Raw genomic sequence first — 26417 nt, 5'->3', positions numbered from 1 at the left:
GATTATTGTGTGCGAGATGCTGACGTTAAGTGACTTGCAGCATGTCCATCCCTCAGCATTAACATGCTTCAGGAGCACCAACAGATGGATGAATATCTATGGTTGATTTATGGTGACATGCTGGTCTGGTGCTGTTCACATGGCTAAATACAGATGTTGTAAATAGTTGATTATGACAGTAATGGTATCTAAAATACTGCATAGCAAATTCCATATACTGTACAGGGCAAAGTTGTCGTCTTGATCGGTGTACCCCATTCACGTGCTTAAACATCCACTTTTTGTGTATTGTGGCTGCAGTATGTACTATCTACAGGATGTACTGCAACAGCTCAGCAAAACTTCTTTCGCAGCATCTCCTAAACACGCAACCTCCATTTAAAAGGACAAACACATCAGGATGATGGGAATACCATCATAATGTTACTGATCATCTGGATGTGAACATATATCGCTGAGTAAAAATCCTTGAACTCCCTAACTGCGTTGCAGGAGCACCTTCACTCATGTACTGTAAATGTTTAAGAAGGAAGCCCACCACCACCCAGCTGATGGGCATTAGGAATGGGCAACAAATACTGACCTTGCCAGAGAATGAATTTTTTAGATTGCTATAGTCAAACTCAAAATAACCACGAAAGGGTAATTATTTTGGAAAATACATGAGATTTAAGTATTCTGATCATGGAAATTAAATGTTGAGGCTGGATTCTTTGTTTTATCTGTGCCAGATAGAATATTCATTAATATTCTGGGTGGAGCAGTGGGTTTGGATGCTGTATTTATATTTAACCTGGGTTAAAATCTTACATGAAAGCACCTTTCCTCTGGCTGCTGTATTTGTTGGAATGAGCTTAGGCAATTTTGGATAGATCCAAGTTCACACAGCACAGAAGGAAAACTCACTACAGTATGAGTCAAATAGGTTCTAGTTTCAGGATTGTCATGAAAGATATCGCACTGATGCACTGGAAGCTGGGGAGGAGAGTCTTCGTTTTACCTAACCCTTGCTATGTAGAATTTGAAAAGCTCCTGATGTTGAAATTGTCCTTTCCATTGTGCTAACATTGCCGTGAGGTCAGAGATTGCAGGTTCAGTCCTCACGCCCAAGACTTTATGCATGTCATCTCTACTAATATTTATGTTGTGAATGCGAGTGCTGCATTGCCAGAGATGTCCTCTTTGGGTAAGAGGTCAGACTAAGGTCCTATGTACTTTTTGGGGTGGATGAGGAAGATCCCATGGCACTTTCTAAAGTGTTGGAAATTTATCTCCACTGTGGTTTGTAGGACCTTGCTGTGTAATTAATAAATTGGGCCACCCTGTAAGGAATAGAAGGATATGCTGGAAGGGTCGGAAGAAAGCTCATGCAGCGTATAAACGCAAACACAGGCCAAATGGCCTGTTTGCGGTTAATTCTGTGTAAATCCAAGCAACAATCGGCACAAAAAATTTTGTTCCGTGCTCTGATGTGCTAGGGTGCTGTAGTATGCAAGTTTTTATCACCTTACTGTTAATGTGCACACTTCCTCCAAGAATTATTCAGCAGAATTCATCAATCTGTGTAAGTGGCATGATAATTGAGTAAAGTCAAATTTAGAGAGCATTTTGTTGGCTCAACCTGAAATGGCTGATAAAAGCTCTACTTAACCCTGTGTATCTTTTTTAAAAAGAACCTGATTTGTGCTTTTTAAGGCAGAGGTTGACGCTATTTCAGGCACTTACCAAGCAAGCAATCCAAAATGTGTCCTTGTTTCACTTGTGTTTTATAACCACATTCTGTTCTGCACTTTTTCCAGTTACTGAATTTTATCACTTGTTTGTGTATTCATTATCAGCTGGACACTGGAAACTTAAATAAAAACTTTAATGCCCCTCTCCACGCTCAAGGTTCATTAAAGAATCAGCTTCCTACTTGAGACTTGCAAATAAATTGTGGCATGAGGTGCATGCAGACAAAAGCTGATATTTCATATGCTGGCATTGTACCTGAAGCCTAGCCTCATGCCCCTATGCAATTGGGGTTGCCATACAGCCCACCAATTTTTCTGTGAGAATTCTATTGTTTGTGCACAAAATTGTAACTCTGTTAAAATTAATCTCACTTGACTGTCACCCCCAAAGAGGGGAGACTTTATTCCATCAGTCTGATTCAAGCCCTAAGATTAGACTTTTGGGTGAGATGTCAGGTAGGCACAAAAGATCCCTAGCATTTTTTTGGAGGAGTGGGACTGTTATCCCCAATGTCCTGGCTAATATTTGTTCCTTGATTAACATCACGAAAACAATTATCTGGTCATCACATTGCTATTTGTGGGAGCTTGCTGTGTGCAGATTGGCTGCTGCTTTTCCTACACTGTAACAATAACTATATTTCAAAAGTACTTCACTGGCTGTCGAGCACTTTGTGGGCCCTGAGGTCATATGATTTGGAAAGGTGGGTGCCAATGTCTGAAGTTTGCCTAAGTTCTGATAACCAATTTGCATCCTTAGCCTAAAACTCTGTTTAGGCAGATGAGTTTAAATGTTCAGGCCTACTTGGAATGTAAAACCTGATGTACAAATTTTACTCAATTGCTCTAGCTCTCTATCCCAGCCTATGCTTCACTGCAATACGGAGTGCTCTGCAGTTGATGTTTTATAAACAAACTTCTTTGGGCTTAAAAATCCCACGGCACTATTTTGAAGAGCAGGGAAGTTTTCCTTGATATCCTGGTCAGTATTTATCCCCCAGCTAACGTCACATATTTTATCTAGTCAGTATCACCTTACTATATGCAAATTGGCTGCCATGTATCCAACATTATAACAGTGACTATGCTTCAAGAATATTTTGCTGGTTGTAAAGCATTTTGGAATATTCTGGGATTGTGGGAAGTGCTATAATAATGCCAGTTTGTTTTTTCAGACTTTGTTTTTTTGGTCTTCCTGATTTGTGGCATGTGCACCCTCTGCTCCCACCTTCGGTGTAGTTTCCATGGATACCAGCTCTGATCTTTGGCATGCTTTACCTAAAGCAGACTGCCTTGCTGCTTCTCCCTGCCTTTAAAAAAAGCTGTCTCAAATCCTTAGCCATTATTTTGATCTTTTCTAACTCTTCTAATGCTTGCAGATAGCTTCTCCTTTATGAAGCACCATTGGGAGCCTTCTACATGAAAGTTATTATGAGTGCAACTATCTTATTTGTAAGAGAACTTAAAATAACACTACGAGCAGTAGAAATTGCTGTAGATCCAAAAGGTAGGCTAGGTACTGACATATGTAATATTTGCGACAAAGAAGAGCATTGTACAAATGCAGTTCCTTTGATTTTTCATTTCTTTAGTCCTCTTTCCAAGAGGACATGCAAGTGACCTGCCAATAACCTGGAGTACTGGAAATTTTATTTGGCCACAGAGTCAAATTATTGCTTGGTATGAGAAGACTGTTATCTAATAGGCATTGATCCCAATGACACTGGTGGGGGAAGAGGGGTAGTTCGCAGTGGTGGATAGCATTGTGATGTATTCTACCACTTATTTGGCTGCGTGAAAGACTTAACAAAATAGCTCAGATCTTCACTCTGATTTCGTAAAAGTAAATGCACAATCTTGGCTGTAATTAGGAGAGGCAGGGAAGAACCTGAACATGGTGGGGGCTGGGGTGAGAGTTTGTTCCTGACTTTTCTCTTGCTCTACCACATGGGCTGCTTGAGCATGCCTTGGGAGTCACTTGCATAGAGGACTGAAGAAATGAAAAATCAAAAGAACTGCATTTGTACAGTGCTCTATGTTCTCATGTCCTTGGGACGTCCCAAAACACTGCATTTCAAGTTAATTATTTTTGAAATGTCACTTCTGTAGGCACATGCCTGAGACTTCACATTAAGGAAGGATAAAGATTGAGCAATTCCTAATTGGCCACGGGAAATACATATTGAGAAAGCATCTAAATAATGTGGCTGACTAGCTTGTATTGAAATTTCAACATAATTAAGCTGACATTTTGTATGCTGCTCCTTGTGCCTTAATCCCAGAGCAAAGCTGTGTTTTACCAGGTTTCCGCATTTTTGCTGCATCCCTGTGATCTTGGTGGCATTTATAGGAGTTCTGTTACACTGATGTAATTGTGCTCCCAGTGTGTCCTGGTGAGAACATTGTCCAGGGTCAGAAAACATTCTGAAAAAATTTTCGTATGCATTGAATCTTAATCGGAAGTTAAAATTCAGTAAACTCAGCTTGATATATATTGATGAAGCACGAGAGAAAGTTTGTTCAGCACTAACGAAGCAAATTACAATACGTGCTGCTTTGTGACAGGGCTGCCTTTATACAGTGCTATCTCTGTTCAGATTCTGGGAGATTGGCAGCAGTGAGCTGACTCCCAGTGTTTAAGCTACTAACTCTGGTTCTGCCAACAGACTTGTTGGTCCAGTTTCCCGAGGGGTCTCAAAGTTCGTCCTTGGGATATGGAAGGTTGAATAGATTACAGCTGCCTGAAACTCAAACTGAAATGCTGCCAATATAAAACACTCAAATTGTAATTGTGAATGGAGCTTCTTTGTCAGTTAATATAAAGTCTTGTTAGAACACAATTAAGAGTGTTTCTCCACTGCTCCCAAATATCAATTGAGACCTTGAGAATTCCAAAGGCATCGCAGATATTCATGTGTCTTGCCATCTGGTATTCATTTGAAGTGCCTGCTGTTGTGTTAAATGCACCAAACCATTTTTGTACATCTGTGTGCTTGTGACATGATGCTAGCATACATTTATATATCAAATAAAATTGAGTGCTGACAACAAAGTTAGGCATCAGGCCTGCAGAAAAATGTGAAAATTCAGTTGCTGTGTTGAGACTTCCCCAACAATGAAACTTCAGATCTAATGCATTCGCTGTCTCTAACTGAAAATTCAACCAGATAAACAGTACAGGGGGAATATGTTTTCCACAGCTGAGTGTGCACTCTTGTTTTCCTAAGAAAGTTGATTAATGGCCTGACATTTTTAAAAAAAATGTGCTGTGCATCCTGTGCTCCTGAGCCCAATTTAGCCATTGAAGGAAGAATTCCTTGAAAGAAGGAATAAGAAGTGATTATTTACTGTCTTGGAAAAAGAAAATGCTGACTTGCGAACAAATTACTGTAGTATATTGAATATCTGAGAATCTTGGAATGGAATTGGTGTCAAGCTGGTGGTTGTTAGATTTGAAGGGACTGAAAACCCTGGGTCATATCCTAAGGTGCTAAAGTAGACTTGGAAGTATTTCCTTAAACTGACTGATCTCCTGAGAAAAACAGATATGCTAAGTTTCTGTAGATGAAAACACAGCACCTGCGTTTTAAAAAAAAGAGGTGGGGGCAAATCTCACAGAAAAAGACAAGTTAAGCCTCAGTAGCATCAACAGCTGGTGAAAGTTTACAAAGAGCTGAGCTGGAGGAGTACTTTTAAAGCAAGATTGGGAAGAAACTATATGGACTTGGGAAGAGGAGTTCCTGTGGATGAACTTCTGATTTATGCTTTGATCTTAATGTAAATGAAGTAGATAATGGCACTCTGCAAGATGTAGTTTATTTGTAATTTCAGAAAGGTAGTGGCCAGGTTCTGGACTTTTATTAAAACTAAATAACTGGGGAGCCCAAGGTAGCACATGAGATCAGCTAAGTCAGCACTTGATGCCAAGAGTCTTGTGTAAAGATTTGTCACTTGGATCTCTTGGCATCCATGGAACTAGGCTCAATAAGTGTCCTGGAACACAAAGTATTGGGAGTGGGAATTTTTTATTCGATTTTAGGTTGGCCTGCAGACTGGAGTCAACCTGGACAGGAACACATACTTAAACTGAAGCGACTCATGGGAAAATAATTTTATCACTGAGTGAATGAAATATTCCCAAGAGAAAAAGTTCTGTACGTTTTGGGCCATAGATAGTTGGCACATAGAATAGTAAATGGCAAGATGTCAAAGGCAGTAACTCTTAAGAGGCATCAATATTCATTGCTATAAATTAAACTAAGAACTTGTTCACAAAGAAATAAAAGTATCTTGTATGTGAGGCAATGCAAAAAAATAGTTTCAGTTAAATGTTAGGAAATGAGTGTAGTGTGAAGACTTGAGATGAAAACATATGGGTGTCCTGGTAATCTCTTAACCAAAGTGCTGGAATTGTTTTTATTTATTCACTGATGAGAGAGTCATTGGCAAGGAAAGCATCCCTAATTGTCCTTGAGAAGGTGGTGGAGTGTCACCTTCTTGAATAACCGTGGCCCATCTGGTGTAGGTATACTTACAAAGCTGATGGGAAAGGAGTTCCAGGATTTTGATGCAGTGGCAATAAAGGATTAGTGATACATTTACAATTCAGGATGGTGTGACTAGGAAGGAAACTTGGACATGATGGTGTTTCCATGTGCTTGTTGCCCTTATCCTTTCAGGTGGTAGAAGTCATGGATTTGCTTCCTGACCAGGCCCCTGAATGACTTTGCTGTAATTTTTAGGTCGTGCATCCTTCTTTCTGGGTTAGCTCATGAGAGAAATAGATTTCTCTCTCACTACCCTGTCAACTCCTTAATCATCTTAAAACACCTCAATTAAATCACCCCTTAACCTCTGTACTCTGGGATTGAAGCCTAGACTGTACAGCCTTGCCTCATAATTTAATTGCACTGTATAAAATCCATTGTCACCCTGTGGCATGGGACAAATCACTGACGTGAATCTACATGTGGCTGGAAACATTGGCACTGCATTGCTTATATGACAGTTCGGTGAATGCCACATGCACCTCCCTAATCTCCCTTAATTACCCTCAGGGCATGTATGATTCAGGCACTTTGACTGGAAGGCTGCTGATTGCACATGTGCGTCTTGAGTGGGCCATATAAATAACCTCGTCCATAAAGCTGGCCGGGGACAGAAACAACTGCTTTTTGTGGAATTAGTGGTCTGCCTCAGTTTCTTCTTGTGACCTGTTAAACACATTCTTCATTGTGTTGCAGTGCTTGAACCCTGATACAAAATAGAACCATACTCAGCATACTGATGCACAGCACCAATCCAGCATTGCAAGGAATGAGCTCCAGGAATTTGCACAACTTTTATTGTCTTATCATTTGGTCAATTTAATATGTTTGTTTAATCTATCTTGTAATCCAGACCCAAGAATTTATACTTGTGCTCTTTCTTCTAGAAAGGAGGAAGCTTAGTGGGTGATCTGAGAAATGTCTTTAAAATTATAAGATGTTTTGATAGGGTGGGTGTAGGGCATAGTTGTGATCATAGCATAAATCCATTTAAGAGAAGCCTAAATAAAGTATGAGGGAAAAAAGGAATTTAAAGGCTTTGCTGATAGGATGGGATGAATTAGCAATTTCATAGCTTTTGCTGCTGGCCCAAAGTGCTTCATAACCAATGAGATGTTGTTGTAATGTAGAAAACTGGGAAGCCAATTTGCACACAACAAGCTTCTACGAATAGCAATTAGATACATGACCAGATAATCTGCTTTAGTGGTAATGGTTGAGGATATGTGTTGGACAGGATACTAAGAACCCCCCTCCTTTTTTAAAAAATTGTATTATGGAATCTTTAATATCCATCTGAGAACGTAGGTGCGGACCTCAGTTTAACACCTCATCTAAAGGCTAATATAGATGGAAGCACACCAGTTGACACAAGACCCAGAGTAAATGTAAAGTCTTAAGTGTCCTCTGGTTTAAGCAGTGCCAGTTAAATTGGAATTAGCCTACAGAGCCCTATTAAAGTGTTTCCAGCATTTCATGGCCATAACTCATTTAGAAGTACAATCCAGAATGCTCCCATTTGTTTTTTTTTGAAAACTTGCATAACTTGGCATAAATGTATTTTTGATAAAATTTGTAAACCTTTAATCCACAGTGAACCCTAAGAAATATTTAAATGTGCATGAATTAAGCTCGCAAATTTAGGTATTTGTGAGAGTGACATATGGGAGGAGTTAGACAGCATAATATCTTCTGGAAAGAAGCCTTTCCTAAATGTCCACGTTGGGAGAGCCTAAAAATACAGTCGAGCCCCAAAAAGCAAATATTAGGTGGTCTTCTCTAAGCCACTATGCTGAAGCCTGTTGTTTCATCCCTGTTGTTACCTGTATTTGATCTGTCAGCTCTTGGTTCCAATAGCTTGGTGATTAAACTCAAGGGGTCCAGTAAAGTTCTGGCTTTTACTTGTGGGTGGAGATGATACGTAGGTTTAATTAAAAAGTCTTTGGACATTTTGGGGGGTGGAGGGGAGGGGGGGTTCAGTGGTGCAGTGGTATTGCCATGGGACTAGTATTCCAGAGACCCAGAGTCTCTGGGACCCAGGTTCAAATCCCACCATGGCAGATCATGGAATTTGAATTCAATAAAAATCTGGAATTTAAAGTCTAATGATGCCCATGAAACAATTGTCAGTAGCTGTAAAAACCCATCTGATTCACTAATGTCTTTTAGGGAAACAAATCTGTCCTTACTTGGTCTGGCCTATGTGTGACTCCAGCCCCACAGCAATGTGGTGGACTCTTAAATGCCCTCTGAAATGGCCTAGCAAGCCACTCAGTTGTATCAAAACTGCTAGAAAGTCAAAAAAAGAGTGAAACTGGATGGACCACTGGCATCAACTGAGGCAACTGAAATGACTGGCAAACTCTGGTGACCCTGCAAAGTGCTCCTTACTAACAAGCTGTGGGCTTGTACCAAAATTGGGACAGCTTCTCACAGACTATTCAAGCAACATAGTCATACTCATGGAATCATATCTTATCGATAATGTCCCAGACATCACTGTCCCTGGTATGTCCTGTCTCACCAACAGGACAAACCCAGAAGAGGTGGCGGCATAATGATATGCAATTGGGTGGAAGTTGCCCTAGGAGTCCTCAACATTGACTCCAGACCCCATGAATTCTCATGGCATCAGGTCGAACATGGGCAAGGAAACCTCCTGATTAGCAAGTACTGCACATCACCCCCCTCCTCAGCTGAGAAATCAGTACTCCTCCATGTTGAACACCACTTAGAGGAAGCACTGAGGGTGTCATGGATGCAGAATGTATTTTGGATGGGGGACTTCAAAGCCCATCACCAAGAGTGGCTTGGTAGCATCACTAGTGACCAAGCTGGTTGAGTCCTAAAAGACATAGCTGCTAGACTGAGTCTGTGGCAGGTGGTGAGGGAGCCAACAAGAGGGAAAAACATATTTAATCTTATCCCCACCAACTTCCATATCCTCCATCGTGTTATGTGGCGCTACCACCATGCTAAATGGGATAGATTTTGAACAGATCCAGCAGCTCAAGACTGGGCAACCATGAGGTGCTGTGGGCCATCAGCAGTAGCAGAATTGTACTCAACCACATTCTGTAACATCATGGGCTGACATATCCCCCACTCTACCATTACCACCAAGTCAGGGATCAACTTTAGTTCAATGAAGACTGTAGGAGGACATAGGGATGGCACAAGGCATACCTAAGAATGAGTTGTCAACTTGGTAAATCTACAACACAGGACTAATTGACTGCCAAACAACATAAGCAACAAGTCATAGACAGAGCTATGTGATTTCACAATCAACGGATGAGATCTAAGCTCTGCAGTCCTGCCACATCCAGTTGTGAATGGTGGCGGACAATTAAACTGACCAGAGTGGGAGGCTCCACAAATATCCCCATCTTCAATGATGGAGGAGCCATTGCAGAAAATATAAGGTCATGGTACATTGGGTAACATTGGCAAGGATTGAAGGTTGGCTGGCTAACAAAGCAGTGAGTAGGCATAAATGGGTCCTTTTCAGGTTGGCAAGATGTGATGAGTGGTGTGCCACAGGGATCAGTGCTGGGATGTCAGTTGTTTACAATTTATATAAATGATTTGGATAAAGGGATTGTTGCCAAATTTGCTGATGAGACAAAAGTGGGAAAGGAAGTTGTGAAGAGGACAAAAGGAGGCTACAAACGATATAGGTTACGTAAGTGGGCAAAGATCTGGCAAGTGGCAGGAAGAATAAAAGAGAAGCATATTATCTAAATGGTGAGAGATTGCAGAGCTCTGAAATGCAGAGGCATTTGAGTGTCTCAGTGCATGAATCGCAAAAGGCTAGTATGCTGGTACAGCAAGCAATTAGGAAAGCTAATAGAATGTTAATATTTATTGCGAGGGGAATTGAATACATAAATGGGGAACTCATTCTTCACTTATACAGAACACAAGTGACACCACATCTGGAGTACTGTGTATAGTATTGGCCACCTTATTTAAGGAAGGATGTAAAAGCATTGGAAGCAGTCCAGAGAAGGTTTACCAGAGTTAATACCTGGAATGGATGCGTTGTCTTTTGAGGAAAGGTTGGACAGGCTAGGCTCGTATCCACTGAAGCTTAGAAGAGTAAGAGGTGACTTGATTGAAACAAATAAGCCCCTGAGAGATCTTGACAGGGTGGATGTGGAGAGGATGTTTCCTCTTGTAGGAGAATCTAGAACTAAAAGTCACTGTTTAAAATTAAAGGGCCACTGATTTAAAATGGAGATGAGACAAAATTTTTTCTGAGTGTTGAGAGTCTTTGGAACTCTCTTCCTCAAAAGGTGGTGGAAGCAGTATCTTTGAATATTTTTAGGGCAGAGCTGGGTAGATTCTTGGTAAGCAAAGAGGTGAAGGGTTATCGGGGGTAGGTGGGAAGCAGAGTTGAGGTTACTATTAGATCAGCCATGATCTTATTAAATGCAGAGCAGGCTCGAGGGGCCAAATGGCCTACTCTTCCTTGTTTGTATGTTCTTATGAGCCCAGCACATCAGTGCAAAAGATAAGGCTAAAGTATTGCAGCAATCTTTAGCCAGAAGGGCAGAGTGGCTGATCCATCTTGTCTTCTCCTGAGGTACCCAGCATCACAGATACCAGCCTTCGGCCAATTCAATTCAGTTCATGTGATATTAAGAAACTTGAAGACACGAGATACTGCAAAGGCTAGGAGCCCTGACAATATTCTGACAATAGAACTGAAGACTTATGCTCCAGAACTTGCCACACCCTTAGCCAAGCTGTTCCAGGACAGCAGCAACACTGGCATCTACCCGGCAATGTGGAAAATTGCCCAGGTATATCCTGTCCACAAAAAGCAGGACAACTTCAGCTCGGCCAATTACACCCCATCCATCCACTCTTGATCATCAATAAAGTGATGGAACGGGTCATCAACAGTGTTATCAAGCAGTACTTGATTAGCAATAACTTGTTCACTGATGCGCAATTTGGGTTCCACCAGAGTCACCCAGCTCCTGATCTTGCTACAACCTTGGTTCACATATGGATAAAAGAGCTGAACTCCAGAGGTGAGGTGAGAGTGACTGCCCTTGATATCAAGGCAGCTTTTGACTGTGTCATCACGGAGCCCTAGCAAAACTGGAGTCAATGGGAATTGCGGGAACTCGTTGGTTGGAATCATACCTAGCACAAAGGAAGATGGTTGTGGTTGTTAATAATCTCAGTTCCAAGGCATCATTGCAGGAGTTCTTCAGGGTAGTGTCCTCAACCCAACCATCTTCAGCTGTTTCATCAATGACCTTCCTTCCATCATAGGGTCAGAAGTGGAGATGTTCAGCATCATTCGCGACTCCTCAGATACTGAAGTAGACTATGTCCAATTGCAGCAAGACTTGGACAATTTCCAGGCTTGGGCTCACAAGTGTCAAGTAACATTTGTGCCTGGCAATGACCATCTCCAACAAGAGAGAATCCAACCATAGCCCCTTGATGTTCAATGGCATTACCATCTCTGAATCCCCCACTATCCTCATCCTGGGGATTACCATTGACCAGAAACTGAACCAGACTAGCCATACAAATTCTGTGGCTACAGGAACAGGTCAGAGGCTAGGAATCCTGTGACGAATAACTCACTTGACTTCCCAAAGCCTGTCCACCACCTACAAGGCATAAGTCAGGAGTGTAATGGAATACTGACCACTTGCCTGGATGGCACTCAAGCTTAACACCATCCAAGACAAACAGCCTTCTTGATTGGCACACCATCCACAAACATTCACTTCCTCTGCCACAGATGCACAGTGTCAACTGTGTGTACCATCTACAAGATGCACAGCAGGTACTCACCAAGGCTCCTTAGACAGCACCTTCCAAGCACACAACTGCTACCATCTAGAAGGCAAAGGGCAGCAGACACATGAAACAAGTTCCCCTCCAAACCACTCACCATCCTGACTTGCAAATATATCGCCATTCCTTCACTGTCGCTGGGTTAGAGTTAACCTTCTGTTAACTTTATTTTCTTCCTTGCCCCAATTTTCTACAGTTCCATCAATCCCTCCACCTGTAGGTTTGTTTTTTTAATTCATTCAAGGATGTGGGCTTTGCTGGCTAGGCCAACATTTATTGCCCATTCCTCATTGCCCTTGCTGCAGTCCATGTGGTGTCGATACACCCACAGTCCTGTTTGGGAGGGATTTGCAAGATTTTCACCCGGTGACAGTGAAGGAACAGTGATATATTTCCAAGTCAGGATGGCAAATGGCTTGGAGGGGAACTTCCACGTGGTGGTATTCCCATGTATCTGTTGCCCTTGTCCTTCTAGATGGTAGTGGTCGTGGGTTTGGAAGGTGCTGTCTTAGCAAACTTGGTGAGTTGCTGCAGTGCATCTAGTAGATGGTACACACTGCTGCTACTGTGCGTCGGTGGTGGAGGAAGTGAATGTTTGTGGGTGGGGTGCAAATCAAGCGGGCTATGTCCTGGATGGTGTGAAGCTTCTTGAGTGCTGTTGGAGCTGCACTCATCCAGGCAATTGGAGAGTATTCCCATCATACTCCTGACTTCTACCTTGTAGATGGCAGACGGGCTTTGGGGCGTCAAGAGGTGTATTATTCGTTGCAGGATTCCTAGCCTCTGACCCGCTCTTGTAGCCACAGTATTTATATGACTAGTCCAGTACAGTTCCTGGTCAATGGTAACCCCTAGGATGTTGATAGTGGGGGATTCAGTGATGGTTAGATTTTCTCTTATTGGAGATGGTCATTGCCTGGCACTTATAGTGAGAATGTTACTTGCCACTTGTCAGCCCAAGCCTGGAGTCCAGGCTTGCTGCATTTGGACATGGACTACTTCAGTATTTGAGGAGTTGTGAATGGTGCTGAACATTGTGCAATCATCAGTGAACATCCCTACTGACTTTATGATGGAAGGAAGGTCATTGATGAAGCAGCTGAAGATGGTTGGGCTGAGGACACTACCCTGAGGATCTCCTGCAGGGGGGATGTCCTGGAGCCGAAATGACTGACCTGCAGCAACCACAACCATCTTCCTTTTGTGCTAAGTATGACCCCAACCAGTGGAGAGTTTTTCATTATTCCCATGGATTCCAATTTTGCTCAGCCTCCTTGATGCTACACTCTGTCAAATGCTGCTTTGATGTCAAGGGCAGTCACTCTCACCTCACCTCTGGAGTTCAACTTTTTTTGTCCCATGTGAACTAAGGCTATAACGAGGTCAGGAGCTGGGTGATTCTGGTGGAACCCAAACTGCATCAGTGAGCAAGTTATTGCTAAGCAAATGCTGCTTGATAGCACTGTTGATGACCCCCTCCATCACTTTACCGATGAGAGAGGACTGATGGGGCATAATTGGCCAGGTTGGATTTGTCCTGCTTTCTGTGTACAAGCCATAACTGGGCAATTTTCAACATTGCTGGATAGATGCCACTGTTTTGGCTGTATGAAGCAGCTTGGCTATGGGTACTGGAATATTGTCACACCCCATAACCTTCAGCTGTTTCTCGATATCACGTGGAGTGAATCGAATTGGCTGAAGACTGGCATCTGTGATGCTGGGGACCCCTGGATGAGGCCGAGATGCATCATCCACTCGGTATTTCTGATTGTATTTCTGAGTTTGTTAAACGTCCGCCACCATTCATGGCTGAATGTGGCAGGACTGCAGAGCTTAGATCTGATCCGTTGGTTGTGGAATAACTTAGCACTGTCTATCACTTGCTGCTTATGCTGTTTGGCACACACGTAGTCCTGTGTTATAGCTTCACCAGGTTGACACCCCATTTTTAGGTATGTCAGGTGCTCCTTCTGCACTCGTCATTGAACCAGGGTTGATTCCTTGGCTTGATGTAATGGTAGAGTGGGGGATACGCCAGGCCATGAGGTTACAGATTATGTTCAAGTACAATTCTGCTGCTGCTGATGGCCCATAGCGCCTCATGCCCAGTCTTGAGTTGCTAAATCAGTTTGAAATCTATCCCATGATGGTGGGTATCATCAATGTGACGGCAGTGGTCACTCCTACCGATACTGGCGGCAGGTAGGTTGTTGAGGATAAGGTCAGGAATGATTTTCCCTCTTGTTGGTTCCCTCACCACCTGCCGCAGACCCAGTCTAGCAGCTATGTCCTTTAGGACTTGGCCAGCTCGGTCAATAGTGGTCCTACCGAGCCACTCTTGGTGATGGATGTTGAAGTCCCCCGCCCAGGGTACCCTCTGCATCCGTGCTACCCTTAATACTCCCTTCAAGTGGTGTTCAACATGGAGAAGTACTGATTCATCAGCTTGTGTGGGGTGGTGGGGCGTGCGTTGTAATTGGCAGGAAGTTTCCTTGCATTTCCCCCAACTTAGTCTACTGCATTCGTTGCTCCCAATGCGGTCTCCTCTACATTGGAGAGACCAAATGTAAACTGGGCGACCGCTTTGCAGAACACCTGCGGTCTGTCCGCAAGAATGACCCAAACCTCCCTGTCGCTTGCCATTTCAACACTCCACCCTGCTCTCTTGCTCACATGTCTGTCCTTGGCTTGCTGCATTGTTCCAGTAAAGCCCAACGCAAACTGGAGGTACAACACCTCATCTTCCGACTAGGCACTTTACAGCCTTCCGGACTGAATATTGAATTCAACAACTTTAGGTCTTGACCCCCCTCCTCCATCCCCACCCCCTTTCTGTTTCTTCCCCCTTCCTTTTGTTTTTTTCCAATAAATTATATAGATTTTCTTTTTCCCACCTATTTCCATTATTTTTAAATATTTTTAAATCTTTTATGCTCCCCCCACCCCCATTAGAGCTATACCTTGAGTGCCCTACCATCCATTCTTAATTAGCACATTCGTTTAGATAATATCACCAACTTCAACACCTATGTGTTCTTTTGTTCTGCTGTCTGTGACATCTTTTGATGATCTGCTTCTATCGCTGCTTTTGCCTACAACCACACCACCCCCCTCCACTTCTCTCCCCCCACCCCCTTAAACCAGCTTATATTTCACCCCTTCCTGGGATTCACCTAGTTCTGTCGAAGGGTCATGAGGACTCGAAACGTCAACTCTTTTCTTCTCCGTCGATGCTGCCAGACCTGCTGAGTTTTTCCAGGTAATTGTTTTTGTTTTAGTTTCCTTGCTCGTATTTGACCTGATGCCACGAGACGTCATGGGGTCTGGAGCAGATGTTGAGGACTCCTAGAGCAACTCCCTCCTGCGTGTGCCACCACCTCTGCTGGATATACCCAGGGATAGTGATGGTGGTGCTTGACTACTCTTGACTATGAGACAGATGTTAGTATGGAAGGCTTTGCAGGGTCAATGGGGCTAAGTTTGCCATTGTTGTTTCTGGTGCCTAAGACGATCCTGCGTGGCCCATCCAATTTCATTCCTTTGAGACATTTTAGCAGTACAAATGAGTGTGGCTTGCTTGGAGTCAACCACATTGCTGTGGGGCTGGAGTAAGGATGGCATGCTTCCTTCCCTGGGTTTTTACAACAATGGTTTCAAAGGTCATCATTAAACTTTTAATTCCAGACTTTCAGTGAATTCAAATTTCACCATTTGCCATGGTGGGATTCTAACCCAGGTCCCCAGAGCATTACCCTGGGTCTCTGGATTACTGGTCCAGCGACAAGACCACTACGCCACCGCCTCCCTCATATATATATATATATATATAAAATATGCACACAATCAATTTTGTTTTTACAGATACCTGATTCAGACATAGAGCTTTGAATTTTCCCTCTTGGGGAATAGTAAACCAACTTGAGCATGAGGCTGGTAAGTCTTGGGATATCATAGTCTTATAGAGCCAGGTTAGGAAGAAGCGTCCAAGTGATAAGACTAGCTGTTGACTCTGTAATTCTGAGTGTGCCATGAGTATTCTTGTAAATTGCATAAATGAACTGAGATTTCAAATACAAGTTTACTTGCGAATATCATTGCTAAAGGAGCTAATGCTGATAACTGTATTATACACTATGTATTCACAGTAATATGGAATTTTCTTCAGCTTTCTAGTGGAAACAGCCTAGAAACTTTCTGTATTTGAATGGGGTCCATAACTTTTTTTCCTTTATTCTTTTATGGGATATTGCAAGGCCAGCGTTTGTTGCCCATCTCTAATTGCCCATCTCTAATTGCCCTTAATTGCAGTTAAGAATCAACCACATTACTGTGGGTCTAGAGTCACATGTAGGCTAGACCAGGTAAGGACAGGTGATTTCCCTTCTCTGGGATTGTTGTAAAATCCAGATGGGATTTTGGAGTTAACCAGTCAAAATCAAAATCCAGATGGGATTTTATAACAATTGATTTTCATGGCCATTACTAAGACCAGCTTTATAATTGGAGATTTATTAAATGAATTCAAATTCCACCAACTGTGGAATCCCCAGAGTATTAGCAAAGGTCTCTGAATTACTAGTTCTGTGATGTTACCAGTACGCCATCATCTCTCCATGGAGATTAAGACAACCTGTTGTCAGCCAGATGTCTGATATGCATAGAAACTCATTACTGCTTGAGTCTCCAAACCAAACTACTGAAAATCCCACACCCCATTTTCCTAAGAGACAAAAAGCATGCTCTGTTTCCTCAACAAGGCACACCCATCTGCATAGCCCAGAGTTAAGGCAAAGCTTGCAGAACCAAGGCCTGAGGGGGTCAAGTGCACAACAATTTTACTGAAGCAGCTAAAGGTGCACACCATCAGCAGGCTGCTTGTTCAGCTAGTAACACACTGGTTTGTAGGATTATCAGGAGTTGAAGGGGAATAATTCCAGCTCTGTGATTGATCTACCCCCTCCAGCTTTCTTTCGTCAATTGGTCAGGCAGGCTCGTCAATTGTCAGTGGTATTCTGAAGTGTTTGCTGACCTGTCTCGCTTGGATATTGATTACTGAGCCTGCCACAGGTTTGACCTGGTTCCAAACATTGAAGTCTACAAAGCCAAAGGCGTTTCATTCAACTTGCGCCAGTTTTAGTTTTTAAAAAACTTTTCTTGCCACTTTTTCTTTTTGACTCCTACTTTTCAGAAGGCATTAATTCATACTATTGCAAGAATCAATGATTGGATGCTGATACCCTAACCAAGTGGCCATTTCTCATGTGTAATTCCTAGCATACTGTTCTACTGATATGTTGGGGCCATCAGAGCTGTGCATGACCCTGCCCTCACTTGAGATCCATCTGGTCAATGGATAGTGATCAAGAGCAGGAAATCTGGCTGATTTTCGAAACTTAAGTATTACCTTTAACTCCAATACATAACATTTTAATGTAAAGACACCGACCTCTGAAACAAATTGCACCTAACCTCATCTGCTTTAAAAGAAACCTGATGGCTTCAAGAACGCAAGGGGGTGTTTTCCTTTGTGGATTTCTTGGTGCAATTCCTTATACCTTGGGGGAACATAAGTGTAAATCCATATTCTCATGAATCTGCTTTTATCTCAGAGCATTGGTAATTTGGAATTTATCCAACAATGAAGCAACAAAACCAAAATTAGCTCTTTCCAATCCTTCATGTCCACATCATTCAAACAGGATAAACCAGCTAATAAGAAATGAAGCACAAATTGTAGAGTTAAAGGCTAGTTACCAAAGTTTGGAGGCTGCATGTAGTAGGAACTGAAAGTTGGGTAGCCATATTGTGAAAAATATGAATTGGTGACTCCACAATTGCCTGTGCAATTAGACTGCTTGCCACCATATTGAACTGCAGTGTGCTGATGACTTGCTCCTCCAGTCATCGGCTATTGTCAATGCTCAGATTAAACAAATATTCAAAATCACAAGAAAATTCTCATAGGATATTGAAATTTATTCTTTATTTTCCTTGATACTTTTTTTTGCTACCTTTTCTTCTGAAAGTTAAGACTGTGGCTGGAATGCTGTTCCATGGGAACCAGTGTCATTTTGTACCATACACAAATGATCAGTTCATTATATTACTGGAAGCACATCATGATTTAAGCTGGTCATGTTCGCTGCTTCCAACACATGCATACAGTGAATCTGTTTGCCAAGCAATATGGTGATCAGACTTAGGAACCCTGGCTTTCTTCCCTCCCCATCCATTACCTCTTTATGAGGTACTAAAGTAAATGAAAGAGTTCCAGTTTTTGGTTTAGCTGTGATACCATTCTTTTGTTTCAATTTTTAGTGGTATGTGGACTTTTAGATAAGAGAACTGGAGTTAACCAACCAAAGATATTTGAAAATGCAAGAATGCAGGCATTGGTTATGGATACAGACAAAATTAAGAACATAAGAAATAGGATCAGGAGTAGGCCATTTGGCTACTTGAGTCTATTCTGCCATTGAGTAAGATCATGGCAGCTCTGACTGTGGCCTTAACTCTATTTCTCTCTCTCTCTCTCTCTCTCCTCCGCCCCCCCCCCCCCCCAAAAAAAAAAGTCAAATATCCTTTCATTTCCTTGTAGATCAAAATCTGTCTGAAGTCGGTTTTGAATATATTTGGTGCTCCAGCCTCCACTGCTCTCTGGGTTAGTGACTTTCAAAGATTAACAGCCCTCGGAGAGAAGAAATCCCTCCTTGTCTTTATCTTAAATGGAGGACCCCTTATTTTGAAACGGACCCCTTTACTTTGAAACTGACCCCTGGTTCTAGATTTCCCAACGAGGGGAACATCCTCTCAGCATGTACCCTATCAAGCCCCCTCAGAATCTGATGCTTCAATAAGATCAGCTCTCATTCTTCTAACCTCCAATGAGTATAGGCCCAACCTGCCCATCTTTCTTCATAAGAAAACCCCTTCATTCTAGTGAACTTTCTCTGAACTGACTCCAGTGCAAGTATATCCCTCCTTAAATGAGATCAAAACTGTATGCAGTACTCGAGGCATGGTCTCAACAATGCCCTGTACTGTTGTAACAAGACTTCCCTACTTTTATATCCATCCCCCTTGCTTTAAAGGCCAAATACTTAAAATGTTTGGTTCTCATTCATGAGTAGGTGCTACAGTAAAACATGTTGAGATTGAACTGGCTGAAAAGGAGAAAACTTAAAAATTGGATCAAATCCTGAAACGAGAGATTTTTTTTAATATTTCTCCTGTATTTCTCTGAGCGCACTCACTACAAAAGAAGGGAAACCATGAATGTCAGTGGTGTGGGTGGCAGTAATGTGTATGGTTTAACTTGATTTTTTTTTAACTTTCCCTAAGAGCTTTAAGCTGTAAATACTAATTATTCACTGGCAAATAAATAGCAAAAATCACATTGCAATGTACTCTTCCAAAATTACAAGGATTATACAAAATAGATATATTTGAAGGTTTTTATATCAAATTTTCCATGGTACATTAGCCCTTAAGCCAAAATATTTTCATCTCTGAATATCACCTTTATCAAATGAGAGGATTAGTTCCTATACTTGTTTCAGAAATTGGAGAACATATTCTGCGTCTTCATGGAGTCAAATGAGGACATCTCACCTTTGAGTTGATCCTAAAAATTCCGACAGTCTTGAGATCTGTTTGAATTTCTTTTGTGATTTGATAAGTATGATATTTATTGGTTTACCCTAGGGTTTAAGAAACCTAATCTTTTGGAATTCCACAGACCTCTTACCCTATATATGGACAATGAAGGATAAATTAAAATAAATTATGCAATAGATACCATTTACGTTCATTTCTGTAGAGGCAGTTCCTGTATGCTTAAGAAAACTGTTCATTCTAAAAACTGAGTGCCATTCTTTGTACAATGCATACATAACTTACTCACTTTTCCAGAACTGATTTATCCAATTCAGTGTCGTGGGGCACACATAATTGAAACTGTTAATTTACCAAAGGCTGTTAAACTATTAGACACTTATGGTGTGAAATATATACTGCACAATACCAGTAAGAATGAATAGAATGGCTTGTAGATGGAGAGAAGTCTTTTCTATGGTTTCCAACGATTAATTTCTCCTTGCTTTAAGGATTTGTCTGTGCAAGAGAGGAAATATGGTTTTGTGACACTAGGCTATAAATCCAACTCATGTTCTAATAAAGTATTGACTTCAGAATTCAATATCACTTTTCTTTCCAATTTCTCTCCTGGCTGCACCAGGAGAATATTTTGGAATTGCCTGCAGAATTGATCTAGCAAAAAAAAACTATTTTAATAAATCACAAATGGCAATCACTGTGACACATATACCATCACAGGAGGTGCATTTTGCAGCATGCGGTCTGGACTCTCTGACTAGTTTGCTGTTGTACTGTGGTAGAATTCCAATAAAGTCATTGTGATGCTTGGAATGGTTGTACTGCAATTTGCATTTTGTCCAAATAATGAGCTCTGCAGAACGCGGTGGAGTTTAAGTGTAAATGTGCCCCAGCTGACCATCCTGCATGTATTGGTGATGATCACTATTGCATCTTCAGTGACTTGTGGGTTTCATATCCTGGGAAAGTGCTATTTTGCAACTTCCAGATGTCTGGAGCTGTGTTAAATCAGCTGCAATGCAAACGGATGCACAAAAATGGTATTGGTGAGAAAAAAATTAAAATGTGCGAGTGAGCTAAGATAATGAGAAAACAACTCCTGATGGATGTGTCCCAGGAAAAGGGCATATGTTGGGATAACAGGAAAGACGTGATTATAGGTTTAATCACAACTGCATTTTGCTATGTAACTTGCAGTAATTAGCTCTCAAATCTGATCAAACTTTGGGAAAAAAATTGGTGTTTTGTACATTGAGAATAGTTTTTTTTTGAAAAATGTGTATAATTAACCTTTTGACCAATGCCAAAAAACAGGGTGGCTGGTGGCGGAGATGATTTGTTTTTTGCTCAGTGAGACATAATGATCGGGAATGCGCAGTCTGAAAGGATGGTGCAAACGGATTGTTATTTTCAAAAGGTTAAATACTTGAAAAGGGAACAAATGCACATCTATGGAGAAAAGAAGAGTGGGACCTTCATTTTTGGAGAGTTGTCACAGGCACGATGAATCAAACAGCCTCTTCCTGTGCCTGTGCTATGATCCGTGTTTACATAAAACTTCAGCTTTCTCATTGACTCAACACCTTTGGGAAGGGAAGGAACTGACTCCGACTCCCATCTTGGGTGTAGTTTGCGAGCATTCCCACCAAACACACTCTCCTTCCGCCCCCGCCAAAGGATAACACATTTAAGGTTATGTAACATCACACCAGAATGCATAAAAGCACAAAATGGTGTGATTGCATATTTATTTACCAATTATAAAAATTGTAGTAAGTGTGCAGGGAGTGCATTGTAAACTCATTCAAAGCTAATGATCCAAAGCCACCATAAGTGCCAGTCACAAAAAAAATAAATCTTTAGTTTCGAATGTAACCACAATTCATTGTTTCTAAGCAGTCGGATTTAAGTATCATGTATATACACGCTGCCCTGTGTCGGAGTACTGGCTAATTGTTCTATTGTACCCTGAGACCCTTGTGGTGTAAATGTGCAATGAATCCCAATACAACAAAGCAAGTAAATAATTTTATGCAGCAAAGAATGAACTTACATCCGCAGGTCTGAGGTTACTCACCTTGCCAACAATCCCTGTTAAATAATAATTAGCAGGATCCTGTCTGTGACTTGTCTGTTATATTTACAGTTCTGATTTCTGGCCTTTGAAAAAAGTTTGATGAAAAATAGTTCCCGAGTCATTTCCACCATTTCTATTTTTTTTTCTCTTCCCCCCCCCCTCTCTCTTAAATAGATAGTGGAAAGGAGGGACAGAAGCACATGTCACACTTTTTAAAGCCTTTTCTGATTCAAAACCAAAGTTAGTATATTAGGGTATAATTGAAATTTGAATGGCAGATTTGGGAATTAAAGGAACAGCAGAATTGAAAAACAGTCATGGTGAGTTGAAATGTTATTTTAAATAAAATGTTTAGAATTGAGGTTAAGATAGTAAGTTTTTTCAAATAAGGATAGCATTGTTATTACTGTGAGTTTATTTATTACAGCCTATTCATTCTAGCATGAACTAAATACATGTTGGACTGGTTAGTCAGGGAGACAAGAATTATCCTGAATTTGCCACCAGTCTTAAGTTTGTTTGGGGGGTTGAGTGTAAGGTTTCTTGGGTTCCTCCTGCCTCATCCTAAATGATCACTTTAAGGACTTACATATGGAAAACAGCGGACAGGAAAAGAGATTGTTCCAAAGCAGACTCAGCCCATGTTGCCTATACCACTGTTGGTTCTAAACATGAGTCGTGTAGTTCAGTGTCCAACTGCTCCCTCCCAATAGTTTTTTGACAAAGAAATATTAAAGAATATCTACCTGCTCCTTTAAAATAATCTACAGACCTTTGATTCAACAACTGAGCATTCTATGTTGTAAGCACCTTCAGTGAAAAGGGTTTTTCCTTTAAAATTTCTCCTTTTTTCTAGTTGTGCAATTTGTGTTTGGCAAATGTAGCAGCTTTGGGAGCTGTATATTAAACCTTTTCCTTTCTTTTACAGGAACGTCAAGGTCGTGTCAAGTAACGATGTATTCTCTGGAAATGTGACGTCGACCTAAATGTCGTGTCCTGAATTTTCTTCAAGAAATTGAGTGATAATGAAGACCCACCCCCCCCCCCCCCCCCCCCCCCCCCCCCCCCCCCCCCCCTCCCCACACCCCTCCCCGTCCTGTCCCTTTCTTCCCACCCACCCTCTTTCATTTTCAGTGAATTCTACGACTTTCAGACTTGTAGTTGTCAAACTTTAATCCTCTTCTATAGAACTTTGGTAACGATAGCAAGAACTAGGTGGGGAAAAAATGTTTAAAAATCCTTTCTCAACAATCGGTTGTGACTTGACAAAGTGGTACAACTTGTTTTCCTTCTGTTTAAAAAAAAAAATTAAAATCAATTTTTGATTTTTTATGGCTCGTGGGCTACACTTAAATTCATTTCCTTGGGAAAGAAGCCAGCTGTCTTTCAGCAATCTGAAAAATCGTCGCACAGCTGGGTCAGCACGTGGACAGATTCCTTCTCCAACTCAAGTTTAATTTATGGAGCCCAAATTGAAACAGCCAGGTCCTCTTGAGAACTGTACCCCCACCCCACCCTATGTTTTCCCGAAAATGCTGCTCATTTTGTTTCAAAAATGCTCCGGGAAAGAGCTGTTACTTCTCTGTTGTCCCCCCCCCATTTTCGTTGCAAAAAAATTAAAATGGTTACTGTTCACAAAAGTTAAAGTGAGCAAGTTTTTTTTTAAATTGCCGCCAATTAAGTCTAAATCCACCTAATTAAAAAAGAAGACTGGACTAAAGGAATACTGTAAGGAATTTTTTGGACACTGAACTTTGAAAAACAAAAACTGCTTAATCTTTTTTCACTCCTCATCAACAGTGAAAAGCTGGGAATTTGCCCTTTCTTCATTATTAATCACTTCTCAGTAATAAATGTGATATCCTGTTCAGCAAAATGATTGTGTATGTTTGCCTTTTTTTGGTCTTTCCTCCCTTCGCTGTGTTTGTTTTCATGCTGGTGTAGTAACAGGCTGTTGGGGAGGAATAGGAGAAACTCCATTCTGCATCTGGCTCTTGCTTGGTAACGTTTGCTGCTAATACTAGGTGCCCGGAATGGACTAAAATCCCTCACCTTGAATGCAAAACATTGAGTGAGGCGGGGGTTGGGAAGGGTGTAATCTTCAGAAATTGAGGCACGTAAGCCAGGTTGCCACTTTGGATCAGTCTTGAGGGAGTGTTGCACTGTTGGATGTGCCAACTTTTAGCAGAAATGTTAAACTGAGGCATGTTTGCCGCATCAGGTAAATGTAAAAGACCCCAAACGATATTTGAAGAGGAGCAGGAGAGTTCCTCGCCAAAATTTATCCCTCCAGTTGTTTGTGAAACCTTATTGTGCACAAAGTGGCTGCTACATTTTCTCCATTACAGCGCTTCGATATTATTTAATTAGCTAAAGCACTTTGGAATGCATTGAGGCCGTAGACACTATGTAAGTGCAAATGTGTTTTCTATTAATTATGTCAAATTTTACATGTACCCAATGATTAGATCTCTGGGTATTTCAATGAATTGGATGTTCAATGCCTTGCAATCTGTGTGCTGTCCTAAACCAATAGGGTGAAAGTTTGCTCTCTCTCCCTGGATGGTTGTACTGGTCCCATATGAAATGGTGGTCCTAATCCAGTTCCCAGTGGGTCTGGTTCCAGAGCAAAAGATGACGTAATTCAACAGTGCCAGCCTTGCTTAGAGAGGCCAGTACGGTTGTTGGTGTGGGAGATGGAAAATGTTGCAATGACAGGATGGTGATCTACTGTTGGGAAAGGTTAGAGGGAGCTCTGTTCTGCCTCTTGACTCTTGTTTGGTGCAGGCAGTAGGTGAACAAAAAAAGTGATCGTAATCTGAATTTTCGTTTTCTTTAGCATTGGGATTACATTCCTTTTTTGGAATGGTACATCTGGAGATGCACAGCATCTACCATAAAATCCCACTGCAACATCTACAAAGAGCCAAGTACTGCAATATACGTTAAGTAGTGAAATCTGCTGGCCTTTTTGGGGGTTAAAGGTAAGGGAGGCTGCTGTAACCATCCTCCCTCCTTGTGGAACAATCTCTCTTGTGAAGGTGATAGAACCACTGACACCATGTGATTGTGTTCCTGTCTACTGTCCTCCTCCCTCTGGCACAATTATACTAAAAAAGCAATTCTTTGTCCCAACTCCCATGCTTCATTTCTAATTTAAAATCAGAGACAACCATGCAAAGGAAATGTTTGGTGAATAGATGGGCCAGAAAGGTAGATAAAGGGAGAGGGGATTTAAAATTAGCACTGCAGCGAAGTGAGGGCTGGAATGCTGAGGAGTAGAGTTGTCATCTTTGTTATTACAGTGAATGTATCAGCTGAAGCGAGTGAATGTATCAGGAATGTATCAGCTGAAGCGAGATAGCGAGAAAACATTGGCAGGCAAGTTTTGCAAAGTGTAAGGGGAGGGGGAAGCAGTTTGGTCAGGTAACCCACATGCCTGGATTCCTGAAATAATTGATAGGCTTGGCTATCTGCTGGGGCCGGGAACACTCCGAAGGAGGCCACAGGCTGTTGTGTTAGTGGGATCATGGTGATGAGTGTCCAATCCCTGACCCTGGATGTGGGGGTGGGGCTCCAATGATAACAAAAGGACAAGTATGGATGGGGGCCAGGAGGAAGCATTCCTGTTTCTGCTGGCCCACAAGTAGTGCTCTAAAAGACCCTTCCCTACTCCCTGAAGCTGTCCTCACCTCCCTTGAGTTGCTTTGTCTCCTAAGGCCTGAGAAACTCAGCTGGTAGGTTTATGCCTGTAAAATGCCTCATAATATCTCAATTTCCAATCTGCCTCCTGAGAGCCAGTTTGCTCCCTGCCTACAGCCCTTCCTCTGTTAAATCCAGAGGTGGGCAGGTTAGGATTGGGTTCGATGTCTTAAAAGTTTTACATTTCAGCCAACTCCCACCCAACAGTTTTTGGGGCTTAAAATTACCCCCAACATGTCTGAACACCAGCCACTACACTGAGAATTTTGATGAATAAAAGCTTTGCAACTTTGCTGACATTTAGGTGGCACATATTTTCATTTTTTCCTTGGAATTTGAGGGGGCCACCTTATGTGAGTATTTATGGTAACAATATTTTTGCTGAGGAGGAAAGCATGTTATGTGTGCCCATGATTATTGTCTTCCATTTTTTTGCAGTACACAGTTCTACTGTTCAGGTATTTGACCCTGCTCTCTGCCATACATGGCTGGGAGATGGAGTATTTGTTCCATTGCCTCTTCTTGCCACTTTATAATGTAATGGGCTGATGTTTTGGAGACTGACCCAGGTGAGAGTTGTCACTGATGTTTTGTCCTTTCCTTTCTACGGGGGACACCCAGCCTTGGGTCAGTATCTTTTCCACAGTGGAGATAACTGAGAACTGAAACTCATTGTGCAAGCAATTCGCGATCAGACCCAGGCCACTCAGCTGTGGGATGAGTAGGTGGCTTCGTTCCTAAACGATTGTGGTAAAGCTTCACTAAGGAGGTTATTCAAACTTTTCATACTCATGTGGTACCCGTGCTGAAACCGAGTGTGTGTATTGTATTGATCCGTCAGCTCAATTTGGAGCCTATATGCAAAGTTGCTCAGCATTTACAATATCAAACTAGATTGTCATCAAACCAACTCTT

At 41.8% G+C, this 26417-nt stretch overlaps 1 protein-coding gene across 2 annotated transcripts in view; it reads left to right on the top strand.

Moving 5' to 3' along the window:
• ythdf2 (YTH N(6)-methyladenosine RNA binding protein 2) overlaps positions 1-22846 on the top strand; it is a 35012-nt gene extending 12166 nt beyond the window's left edge. The window contains exons 5-6 of one of the 2 annotated variants that reach the window (XM_041213471.1): positions 15971-16042; positions 22729-22786. In XM_041213471.1, coding sequence (XP_041069405.1) covers positions 15971-15997 — 27 coding nt within the window. In that variant the 3' untranslated portion in view covers positions 15998-16042; positions 22729-22786. Of the gene's footprint in view, positions 1-15970; positions 16043-22728 lie in introns of both variants that reach the window. The other variant, XM_041213472.1, reaches the window with a different exon arrangement.
• The last annotated feature ends 3571 nt before the right edge of the window (positions 22847-26417 follow it).

This window comes from Carcharodon carcharias, chromosome 19, assembly GCF_017639515.1.
Source record: "Carcharodon carcharias isolate sCarCar2 chromosome 19, sCarCar2.pri, whole genome shotgun sequence".
Lineage (NCBI taxonomy): Eukaryota > Metazoa > Chordata > Chondrichthyes > Lamniformes > Lamnidae > Carcharodon > Carcharodon carcharias.
Note: the sequence above shows the minus strand (reverse complement) of the source record. Positions and strands in the feature narration are given on the sequence as shown.